At 33.7% G+C, this 12,912-nt stretch overlaps 1 protein-coding gene across 2 annotated transcripts in view; it reads left to right on the top strand.

The window, feature by feature from the left end:
• The window catches only part of BMPR2 (bone morphogenetic protein receptor type 2), a 250,850-nt gene that overhangs the window by 195,341 nt on the left and 42,597 nt on the right, over nucleotides 1–12,912 (top strand). For both annotated transcript variants that reach the window (XM_077154739.1, XM_077154737.1), the window contains exons 8-10: nucleotides 409–569; nucleotides 2,356–2,503; nucleotides 6,919–7,055. In XM_077154739.1, the coding sequence (XP_077010854.1) occupies nucleotides 409–569; nucleotides 2,356–2,503; nucleotides 6,919–7,055 (446 nt within the window). The remainder of the gene's footprint in view (nucleotides 1–408; nucleotides 570–2,355; nucleotides 2,504–6,918; nucleotides 7,056–12,912) is intronic.

Genomic DNA, 12,912 nt, shown 5'->3' on the forward strand with positions numbered 1-12,912 from the left:
TTTTGGAGCTACATCAGTTTTTCATTAATACTTGTTTTAGACAAGCTGACTTTTTTGGTTATACCAAATATTCCTTCTTCTCTTGCCTCCTTTTGTTACCCTAGAATGAAGAGAAAAAAACAGATATGTGTTAGAATTAGAAGTAGCAACGTTGCTCTTACTTATAGCTGACTATTTAATGCCTACTTAACCATTTATTCAACAGGAGTTATGTGGAGATATACTAGAAAATAGTGATGATTGTGAGTTAAAATTTTGGTTTCCTGTGTCCCATTTTGATATTAGAAATTTAATGGACACAAAATAACACCATTTTCTGCATTTAGTTAACTCCTATTATTTGCATGCTCATTTCATGTCTAATAGTGGTATTTAAGCATTAATAAATATTGGAAATTATCCAAACAGATCATTACAAACCTGCAATATCCCATCGGGATTTAAACAGCAGAAATGTTCTGGTGAAAAATGATGGAACCTGTGTTATTAGTGACTTTGGATTGTCCATGAAACTGACTGGTAATAGACTTGTGAGGCCAGGGGAAGAAGATAATGCAGCCATAAGTGAGGTGAGTGGATACAAAGGTATCACAGAAAATACTTTGGAAAACACAATGAATTACATCTAAAAATCCACTAACCACACAGGATATTATCTTTATATGCTGTCAATTGCAACATATTAGTAATTACAAAATTAGAAAATATAAAATGGTATTGCATAATTTGTAAAGTTAATCAGTTCATTTTGGAAATCCCTGTCATTCCATCTCATTTTTAAAAAAATTATTGATAAAACAATGTACAAGCACATACATTCTTTTTTTATTTTTAAATTTTTTTTAAATACCAAAAAACAGCAAACAAATGCAAACATTGGTAACTTTTGATCATTCCGTTCTACATATGTAATCAATAATTCACAATATCATGAATTACGTCTCATTTTGATAAGAATTAAGAGGAGGTTTGTAAGAACTGATTTTTGAAGGAAGAATAAAGTTAACAAGTTTGAGATGGGATCCAATCTACTGATGACATAGTTTCCTTATTCAAAGTCTATAAATATAGGTAAATATAAAATGTGATATAGCGTGTGTTATGGTAATTTAACTTCTCAGATTGTGGCAAAGAGTTCACATGAGCCACAGTCATAACTGCATGACTTTGTGTGAGCCATTATGAAACATTCTTTATAGCCCCCCCACCGCTTATTGTAGTCTGAAGATGGACTTTAGACAAGACAGACCTCTAAGAATGTAAACCATAGACTCTAGAGAAAAATGTTGGGATCATCTTGTAGTATCCCTAAGTTCAGGAATTTATAGGTCATTCTCCCATCGTGATCACCTGTTAAAAAACCACAGCATCAAGATATCTTGGCTTCTCTGGGTACCACATAAGATCAATGGGCAACGTTTTAAGTGTCATGTTATATAAGTAAACTCTTTTAGGAACTTGAGTCTGTATACTGACAGGACAGAAAGATAATAGTGCTACTTTTCTATTTAAATCAGTAGTTTTCAACAATGGGTGATTTCTGCCCCTTGGGGACCTTTGGCAATGTCTGGAGACATTTTGGCTGTCACAACTGGGGAGGGGAGGAGAGTGCTAATGGCATCTAGTGGATGCTGCTAAACATCCTATAATGCACTCAACAGCCCCCCAAAACAAAGAGTAATTGGCCCCAAATGTCCATAGTGTTGCTTGTAAGAAACCATGGTTCAAATGAAGAGTCAGTGATAATGCCTAGAGCTATAGTCACTTTTTATGATTTCTAAGGTCTCTAATCTATGTTATGATTTATCTTTATTCTAAGCTATCAGAGAAGCACATTTAAATTTTTATTTTCTTAAATTCTAAAGAAACAAGTGATAAATGAATAAAATCTCATTGTGAAAGTTTCTCAAAATACAGATAAAACAGATATTCTTTCTTAACTCACAAATTCAAATATGCTCTCTAAAAATAATCACTATTACAGTGTGGAGCATATCATTTCCATCCTTTTTTTCTACATTCACATATATATGTCTATATATGCATAAATGTGTTACGAGTTTTTTAAAATATTAAGTTGTGTACATAATAGCTTTGTAATTTTTTCACTTACCGTGTCTTAAATTTTTTTAATGTTGATGCACATAGAAAGGTGTATCTTGTTTTTTTTGATAAGTGAATAGTATTCAGTGGAATGGATTTACCAAAATTTATTTTGGAAAAGCATTTTATAGTTGAAAGATAAGGTACACAGAGATTCAGTGACATGCTTAGAGTCAAATAACATGTCATTGTCATGACTAATGTAACAGAGTATGCTACTGTTTCTGAAAAAATATCACTCTAATTTATCAGGTTGGCACAATCAGATATATGGCACCAGAAGTTCTAGAAGGAGCTGTGAACCTGAGGGACTGTGAATCAGCTTTGAAACAAGTAGATATGTATGCACTTGGACTTATCTATTGGGAAATATTTATGAGATGCACTGACCTCTTCCCAGGTAAGAAAATTGCTGTTAAAAGCCGAATGCTTTGAAGTGAAACATAATAATAAGCATAAAAGAAAATATAACTTTTTCTACCTGTATTAAATAGCTTTTATGTAAGAATCTTTTAATTTTCATTTAAACCTTTAGTTCACTGCCATCTAGTGTTCACATATGTTATTACAGAAGGATATGAATCAGAAAATTTTCTTGCAAAAGGATTTCACATTTACTTCTGAGTGGAAGTTTAATTATTTGCCCATAGCTTAACTGTGTTTAGTTTTCTCTGTGATTACTTTGGCCCTCATCATTTTCTTTAGGTACCCTCTGAGCATTTGAGACAGGCTGTACTTGTAGTATTTCCTGAGTTGACCCAATAGGAAATTAGAAGCAATGAATTATCCATTGTGAACATTGTAAGCACCCTTCCTTTCTTTTTTGTCTTTCTTCCCTTCCCTTTCCTTCTTTCCTTTCTGTCCACAGTAATAATCTGGAAGTATTGTTTTAGTGACATACATGATTTAAATTATTCACTCAGCATTTTTTAACAACTATTTTATTCGAAGAACAACTACTGCTTTTGATCTAATAAACAATAAAGAGCAAAATCGTGTTTGAATAGGGGAAGGGCAATTAATTCTTGTTTGCAGAACATTATTGTAGCAGATTTGTAGGATGACTTGAAATAGAAAGAAGTAGAGGCATTTAAAAAGGAAAAATAAGAGAGTTGTATCAAGACACATTAGAATCTTGGATATGAAAAGGGAAGAGGGGGTACAACTGAAAGAAAATGCAGAGAAGGAATCTATAGTTCTGGTTAGCTCTCAGAAGAAACGGGTTTAAGAAATGAAAAAGATTCAGAAATTTGAGAAATAGGGTGGCAGCCAGAAAATTATTAGGAAAGATGAGTTAATTTTAGAGATTTTTGGATAGGGTATTAATAGAATACTGAAGAAATTTTTAAAAAGAAATTGAAGAGGATATTGAAAGAACTAAGGTTAAAGTGATTAGGAACTGTCTACACGTAGATGGTAATTAACAACACGTGAGTAGATTAACTCCCATAAGGGAACAAATGAAGAGAGAGAGAAATGAAAGACTGAATATTGGGGGACACCCTAAAAACATTAGTGAAGTTGAAAAGTGATCAGAAAAATAATGAGACAATGGGGAAATCATAGTTTCTTGGAGGTGGTATTAGAAATCTTTCAGAACCAGGATTGATGGTAATTAGATGAACCAAAAATATTAAAAAGAATAGAATAATTGTAAACTTCTTGTAAGACATTTTTCAAAACTTTTATGATTTATCTCTGACTGTAGTATATGCTTTGACCCTAAATGGAAACCATGTGTAGTAAATGCTGTCTCTCTCTGCAGAATATTACTGAAATAAATGAGTTAGGTATTTATATTACAAGGGAGACATGAAATTTTGTGAAGTTTAAAAAGGGGGATGGAGGGAATGAAGAGAAAAAGAAGTCAAGGGAGAGAAAAAGGAAGAAAGAGAACAAGAGTAACTTGAGGAAGGGATTAAAGCTATCCCTAACTGCTAGACACCTAATTAACAAATGTCAGATGGGTGAGAGGCAGGGAATGGTAACTGATATTCTTAGATATAGTATCTATTTTGGACAGTTTGAAAAAAAATGAGATTCTGAAATTTCACCTTAGTAATTCAGTGATTGTAAAGTTTTAAATAAACCCAGTAAAACTAGTATCTTCCATGACGATGTCATTAACATTCATCTTTGTGTCTTCAGTGCCTCCTAACTGTTATCTCTAAAGAGTAGCTTTTGAACAATTAGGTTTAAAATCACAAAGATTTAGTGAACATACATTTGGTAATTCTTAGTATCATTCCAGTCACAAAACAAGATTGTATATCAATTTCATTTAGCAAGTTTTCTAGTTATAATTACCTGATTAAAGTAAATAAGTGAAATTGTGAATTTTGAATTATTCTATGAAATCAGCATTTGAAGAAAAATTAACTAAAGAATGTCACTTGTATGGTGTATGTGTGTGGTGTATGTCTCAGAGGGACAGATCAGATATGTTGGTAAATAGGGAAATTTTATCATACAGGATTTCAAGGTAGAAAATGATATACTAACTAACATGATTAAATCCTTTAGTTTGGTCTTTCAAGTTCATTTTTAATGGTCATTGATCAAAAGTATGTATCAACTTTGATGTTTAGAGTATGTGGAAATATCAGTTACATTTACAGATAGCCCAGTATTCAAATAAACCTGGGCTATGCTTCATAGATTATAGCATTAATCTTTGCAAATCTTTTTTTATATTGATGGAGCACAAGTATTTATAGATTGTTTTTAATATACAAATGGAAACAAAACAAATTGCATAAATTGTAGCATACTTTTCTTCAGGTTCATTTTAGCTTTGTATTATCTTCATCTCATTGAATGGGATAAGGAAAGCATTGGTTGCCTTTCTGCTGACAAGAAAACTGAAACATGGAATAGTTAAATGACTTTTCCAAGGAGGAGATGAAGTCAGGATTAGAATTTAATGGCCTTTTATCCTCCATTCTCCTGTTCTTCCTTGTAATTTATCCTGTCATTTTAATAGAGCAGGGGAAGGAGAAAGGAGACAAGAAAAGTCTCTAGTTCTTCTGCCTGCTTTGCCAAGATTTTGACTAGGTCACTGGTTTTTCTAGGTTTTGGTCCCTGTGATCATCTGCGTGGCTCAATTGGTTTACTAATAACTGTAATTTCATCATACGTTTTTTTAAAAATCAGAAGCTTTTTATTATAAGTAGTTAAGTTATGCTTTGGTAATGAATAAGGTTATTAAACATAGTAGACTAATGATATTTTTAAATCTTTAATCTGAATACTATTTCTTAGTTAAGAGGAATTTTTGTATCAATATGTTGATTTTTCTGTGAAATACCATTATCATAAAAATTTCTGTGACATTTGATACCATCTGGCTGGGCTATTCATAGAGCCAATGACATAAGACATGGTTCCTATAAACACATATCTACTTGTAGTTGGTTTTATAGACATGCTTATTGTACTAGAGCCTGGACTTTTTTCTCATCTTCACAGCTTTCCATCCTTGTATGGGATCAGGAATATTTTCAGGTATTAAATATATCTTGTATATATAGTAATCTTTTTCCCCTAAATTTAGTAATAGTAGAGATAATTTAGAAATACCATTAGATTTATTAACAACCTTTTTTTTTGTATGCTGTATGGCAGGTGTAACATTTCATTCTCTTTTCCATGTGTGTATCCCATTATTACAGCACCATTTGTTGAATTTTTTTGTTTGGTTGGTTTTTTGTTTGTTTGCTTCTTTTTTTGGGGGAAGTACATGGGCTGGGAATTGAACCTGGGTCTTCCGCGTGGCCAGCGAGAATTCTACCACTAACTACCCTTGCACCCCTTCAATAAACATTTCTTTTTATTGTATTCCTTTATTTGAAAAAAAAAATCTTCTTTTAGTACCATGCTGCTGTGTACCCCACCCCACCCTCCAGGAACAATTAGAATGTTTTATATATGTTATATATATATATGTAAACATTTTATAAACCAGAAGAATGTCTCATATCTCAATTTCATCTAAAAGCTATAGAAAGTTCATTTATCTTAGCATCGGCACACAGGAAATTGTGTTTGAACCTTCCCTGATATTCTTTCTCTTCTGAATTTTTTTTAAACTTTTTTATTGTGTAGTATAACATATATATAAAGCAAAGAAATAAAAAAGCAATAGTTTTCAAAGCACTGTTCACAGGTAGTTACAGGACCAATCCTAGAGTTTGTCATGAGCTACAATGCAATCCTCTCAGATTTTCCTTCTAGCTGCTTCAGAATATAGGAAGCTAAATATTTTTTTATCAGCACAATCAACTTTTTTCTTCCTTTTTTTGTGAAAAATAACATATATACAAAAAAGCAATAAATTTCAAAACACAGCACCACAATTAGTAGTAGAACATATTTCAGAGTTTGACATGGATTACAATTCCATAATTTTAGGATTTTACTTCTAGCTCCTGTAAGATACTGGAGACTAAAAGAGATCAATTTAATGATTCAGCATTCATATTCTTTTGTTAAATCCTGTCTTCACTGTGTACTCCACCATCACCTTTGATCTTTCCATCCCTCTCTTTAGGGGTGTTGAGCTGTGGCCATTCTAAATTTTTCATATTGGAAGGGTCTGTTCAACAAACTTTTTAAACCAAATGAAAGCATTTATTAATAATACATTAAACCCACAGCAAGGTCTCTTTAGAATTTCCCTATGTGCCTTATGGAGTTTTAGAGAATAATTTGTGACAAATTTCCTTGCTTACATGTTTATCAGAGGTAGCCTAATTATTCTATCATTTTATGATTGTTAGAAATTTTATTCTGTCCTTCTTTTCTGAAAATACACAGGTGAATCTGTACCAGAATACCAGATGGCTTTTCAGACAGAAGTTGGAAACCATCCTACTTTTGAAGATATGCAGGTTCTGGTATCCAGGGAAAAACAGAGGCCCAAGTTCCCAGAAGCCTGGAAAGAAAATAGCCTGGTAAGAAAAATCTAAATTATTAAAAAGAGGATTTATTATTGAATATGTTTTAATATTGTTTAAAGCAAAAATAGGCTGCTAATTATGTTAACAGATTTTAGCATTGCCTAATGCCAAAAATCTAACTTATTTGATTTCTATGGTATGTTTTCAAGTTTTTCAGTATTAATAAAAGTACCATTTTTCCATTCAGTTTTTTCCAAGTATGAAATGTTATTTAGAAGGTGGTGCAACAGTGGTGCAGTGGCAGAATTCTCGCCTGCCATGCCGGAGACCTGGGTTCAATTCCTGGAGCCTGCCCACGCAAAAAAAAAAAGAAAGTTATTTAGAGAGACTAACTGATGTGTCTGAATTTTGCCAGATTAAATAGCAGCTGGAATAATTGCATGTTAATATTTTAAACATTATTGAAACTCCATCTTATTCTCTTGAGAGTGATACAAACAGTTTTAATTAGTGCAGATTTACAGATTCAGCACTAATAGAAATTTAGACCTGCAAGAAACCAAGGTATGGCCTGTAAATTTTGCTTATTAAAAATGTAGTTCACAACACTGAAATATCTTCAAAGGCTCCTGCCATTTAGGAAAATATTGCTATAATACTGAAAACATCGTACAAATATTTACATGAAATACTTTCATAATTGATTTTTATGTAAGTTGGATCATCTCACTATCCATTACCATTTCTGAAGTTATAATTATAAACATGCTATACTTATAGATCTGTTTCATTCTCTCTATGATACCCTTCATTTCAGAGGCTAGAAGGGTTGGTGATCTAATTTGTTAGAGTACAAATTGTTCATAGTATTCTCTTATAATTCTTTTTAGTTCTGTAACCTCAGTAATAATGTCCCCACTTTCATTTCTGATTTTAGTCAACTTGAATCTTTCTTTTTTTCTTTGTCAGGTAACTAACGGTTTGCCAATTTGTTAATCTTTTCAAAGAACTAATTTTCATTTTGTTGATTTTCTCTGTTGTTTTTCGGTCTTTATTTCATTTATTGTTGTAACCTTTATTTTTTCCTTCCATCTGCTAGCTGTGGATTTAGTTTGTCCTTCCTTTTCTCATTCCTTAAGATGTAAACTAGGTTATAGATTTTAGATGTTCTTTTTTAATGTATCTGTATACACGTATAAATTTCTCTCTGAGCACTGCTTTTGCTTCATCTTTTTCATGCTTTTATTTTGAAACCCTTTGGGTTTTTGCATCTAAAGTGAGTCTGTTATGACAACATATAAATAGATCATGTTTTTTTATCCATTCTACCAGTCTCTACCTTTTAATTGGAGTGTTTACTCCTTTTACATTTCAAGTAAGTACTGCTAAGGAATGACTTACTTCTGTCGTTTTACTATTTATTTCTGAATGTCATGTATTTTTGTCCCTCTGTTTCTCTACTACTGCCTACTTTTGTGTTTAATTAATTTTCTAGTGTACAGTTTGATTCCCTTCTCATTTTCTTTTCTGTATATTTTTTAGTTATTTTCATAGTGATTATCTTGAGGATTACAATGAACATCTTAAGCTTGTAACTGTCTAGTTTTAATTAATGCCAGCTTAGCTTCATTAATAAGCAAAACTGAACCTATACATCTTTTTTAAAAATATTTTTAAACTGTGAAATATAGCATATATGCAAAAATAGATTAATTTCTTAGTTATCATTATCCACTCTGGACATCCCTAAATTATACTGTCTGTCTTTATCCTGTAATTTTCCTTCTGATTTCATATGTGCCCCAGCCCTTCTCCCTCTATCATACTCACATTCAGCTTCATTCAGTGTACTTATATTATTGTGCTCAATCAGGTATTATTGTGCTATCCATTTCTGAATTTTTACTGTCAGTCCTGTTACACAGTCTGGATTCCTTCAGCACAGGTTACCTAATCTCTACAGTATTTTTATCTCCTGATAGCCTGTGTTCTTAACTTCAATTCTCCAAGTTCACTCATTAATGTTAGTTCATATTAGTAAGACCAACACCTGTACATCTTTATCTGTCCCTGTTTTTATTGTTATTGTCACATCTGACATCATTATGCATTGTGTACCTATTATCTAACATAGATTTATATTTATTATTTTATATTCTGTCTTCTCAGTCATATAGGAAAAAAAGTGTTACAAAGTAAAAATACAATAATACTTTTTATTTACTTGTTACTTTTACCAGTTTTTATTTCTTCATATGACTTTGAGTTACTGCAGTATCCTTTTATTTTAGACTCCCTTTAGCATTTCTTGCAGGGCAGTCTACAAACAACAAATTTCCTCAGCTTTTTTTTATCTGAAAGTATCTTAATTTTTCTTTTTCGTTTGTCTTTTTTTTTTCCTCTCTCTCATTTATTCTTGATGGATACTTCTGCCAGCTGTGGAACTCTTGGTTGACTCTTTTTTTTTTTTTACATGGGCAGGCACCAGGAATCGAACCTGGGTCCTCTGGCATGGCAGGCAAGCATCCTTGCCTGCTGAGCCATCGTGGCCCGCCCTTGGTTGACTTTTTATTTTTCATTCAGCACTACATGTCATTCCACTGTCTTTTGGCTTCATGGTTTCTGATGAGAAATTGGTTATTAATCTTATTTAGGATCCATTGTATATGACTAGTCACTTCTCATTGTTTTCAAGATTCTTTTGTTATCTTTGGTACAAAGTGTTGTGGTGTGGAACTCTTTGAGTATATCATACTTGAAGATTGTTGAGCTTCTTGAATGTGTAAATTCATGCCTTTTATCAAATTTGTGAAGTTTTCAACCCTTGTTTCTTTAAATATTTTTTGCTGTTTCCTCTCTTTTCTCCTTCTGGGGCTCTCAATTAGGTATATGTTGGTGTCCTTGGAGGTTTCCCGTAAATCTCTCAGGCTCTATTCTTCCTTCTCGTCAGACCATGTAATCTCAATCTATTTGCCTTCAAGTTCACAGATTATTTATTCTGACTGCTCAAATCTGCTATTGAACCCCCTCTAGTGATTTTTTTGTTCATTTTAGTTATTGTACTTTACATCTCCAAAGTTTCTGTTTGGTTCCTTTTTAAAATTTCTGTCTCTGTTGTTATTCTTTATTTGCTGAGACATTGTTCTCCTGGTTCTCTTTATTTCTCTATCTGTGATTTCCTTAGCTGTTTGAGCATATTTAAGACAATTGATTTTAAAACATTTGTGTAGTAATTCCAATGTCTGTGCTTCCTCAGGGACAGTATCTGTTAATTTTTTTTTTCTACAAATGGACCATCCTTTCTCATTTCTTTGTATGTTTCATTTATTAAAAAAACACTGGACATTTTGATTATGATGTACAAATTAAAAAAAAAAATGAAAATCAGAAATACTATTTAGGTCTTTGCAGAATGGCTCTGGATTGGTCCAATCACTAATTTGATGTTTATCTGGGTATTTTATAACTATGCCTTAGCCTTCACTTCTTTCTTGTACTGAGTCTAAAGACTAGCCAGCTGTTCTAATTTGCTAGCTACCGGAATGCGACACACCAGGGATGGGTTGGCTTTTAATAAAAGGGGATTTATTTTGTTAGTTCTGCAGAGGAAAGGCCACTAACTTTCAACTGAGGTTCTTTCTTATGTGGGAAGGCACAGGGTGATCTCTGCTGGCCTTCTCTCCAGGCCTCTGGGTTCCAACAACTTTCCCTGGGGTGATTCCTTTCTGCATCTCCAAAGGCCTGGGCTGAGCTGCGAATACTGAGATGAGATATGCTGAGCTGCTTTTGCTGTGCTATGTTGAATTCTCTCATTTAAACACCAGCCATTTAAACCAAACATCATTCACTGCAGCAGGCATGCCTCCTAGCCGACTGCAGATGTAATGAGCAACAGATGAGGTTCATATACCATTGGCTCATGTCCACAGCAACACAATTAGGCACCTTCACCTGGCCAAGTTGAAACCTGAACCTAACTACAACACCAACAAAGAAAGCATATGGTTCTTTTCTGAACACCTGTCCTGCCCTGAACATGTGTGTGCCCTTCTAGGTCTCCAGTATACTTAGGAGCTCTTCAAAGCTCTGTTGCCTCAAAGATTGTTATTGCCCAGATTTTTCTCCCTGGCTTTCGGCATGTTTTTTGTTTGTCTCAACTCAATTCTTACTTTTTGCCCAGGCAGCCATATGTTAATATGGCCAATAGTTCATATGAACTTCAGTGTTTTCTACTGATATCTTCTTTATAGCCATAGGAGTTTCTTCAGCCTGTGAGAGTTCTTAGTGAGGTAAAGAAAAGTTGGCCCCTTGCATCAGTCCTTCAGGGAGCCCACAGACAAGTCAAAATAGCATAATTCTTTGGGAACAAAATCTGCTTTGCTGTCTTCAAGACCAGGTATCCACATGAGAAATGTAGGGTGTCATCTTCATGATGGCCACTATGTTGGCGGGGTGGGGGGCAGGATAAGACAAGACTAACTTATATGGCCACAAACATTTCCTGCCCTATTTCAGTGGCCTGCATCCTCGTTAAACATTCACTTTGGTAGCTATTGATCTCTGACTAGCTTCTAGAGTCCTGATAAGGTTGATTCTGGCAGGGTTTTTTGGTGTTTTTTTTTTTTGCCAGATTTGGTGTTGCTGGAGAGGGATGTCCTGCAAAGTTCCCTATACTGCCATTTTCACTTACATCCTCATAGAATGAGTTGAGCTTTACTCTCCCATCTTTGATTTTTTGTAAGAGTTGTGTAGAGTTAGTATTTTTTTTTCTTAAATGTTTGTTGGAAATCATTTGTGAATCTGGGCCTAGAGCTTTCTTTGTGGAAAGGTTTTTAACTACATATTCAATTTCTTAATAGATATAGGAACTACAGGCTATCTGTTTCATCTTGATTGAGTCTGGGTAGTTAAAGTCTTTCAAGAAATGTTTCCATTACATCTGAACTGTCAAATTCCACCTCAATATTTGTTTCAAGACCGTAAACTAACCCGCACTTGGTAACTTAATCTTCCAGTTCAAGTTAAGTTCATTTCCCTAATCTTCTCTGTATCCTTTCATTCTTTCTAGGATATTCAGCATTATATATTCTATTTCTGAAACAAATGACTACTTTCTCTGGACCATATCATTGCTTTGGGGGTCCTCAGCATTCTATTTTAGGTCCAACTCTTTTGATTTTTAAAAAATACTTTTTACTGTGAAATATAACAGAAAAAACATTAATTTCACAGAACATTTAACAAGTAGCTACAGAGAAAATTTCAAAGTATGGTATAGATAACAGTTCTGCAATTTCAGGTATTTCCTTCTAGCCGTTCTAAAACACTAGAGACTAGCAAGAAATAGCAATATAAAGATTCAAAAGTCACAATCATTTGTTAAATCCTATCTTTTTTGTTAATGCCTCCTTCTCATCTGATCCTATTTCTAATCTCCAAGGATATTTGGACAATGATCATTCTAACTTCATCTTGAAAGGGGTATTGACATTATGCAGTGTGGTGTTGCAACTAGTTGATGTTCTTGGAGAGACTGGTGCCTCTGAACTTCAGGGCTTATCTGGCATAGAACAGTCTGGAGGGTTTAAGTTTCTGAAAAATAAACTTAGTAAATAAAACTTTGACAGAGCCTCAGATAGAGCCCTGGGAATTCTTTAGAGTTTTCAGTAAGACTATCGCTTGGGACTTGGCATACCATGGCAGTTTACAATATCTAGCTGAAGCTTGCATAAGAGAAACCTCCAGAATAGCCTCGACTCTGTTTCGAGTCCCTTAGCTACTGACCTTATTTTGTTACATTTCTCTTCCCCCTTCTGGTCAGGGAGGCATTGTCAATTCCTTGATGATAGGTACAGGCTCATCCCTGGGAGTGATATCCCATATTGCCAGGAGACTTACATCCCTGGACATC

The sequence above is a fragment of the Tamandua tetradactyla genome, chromosome 3, assembly GCF_023851605.1.
Source record: "Tamandua tetradactyla isolate mTamTet1 chromosome 3, mTamTet1.pri, whole genome shotgun sequence".
NCBI classification, from domain to species: domain Eukaryota; kingdom Metazoa; phylum Chordata; class Mammalia; order Pilosa; family Myrmecophagidae; genus Tamandua; species Tamandua tetradactyla.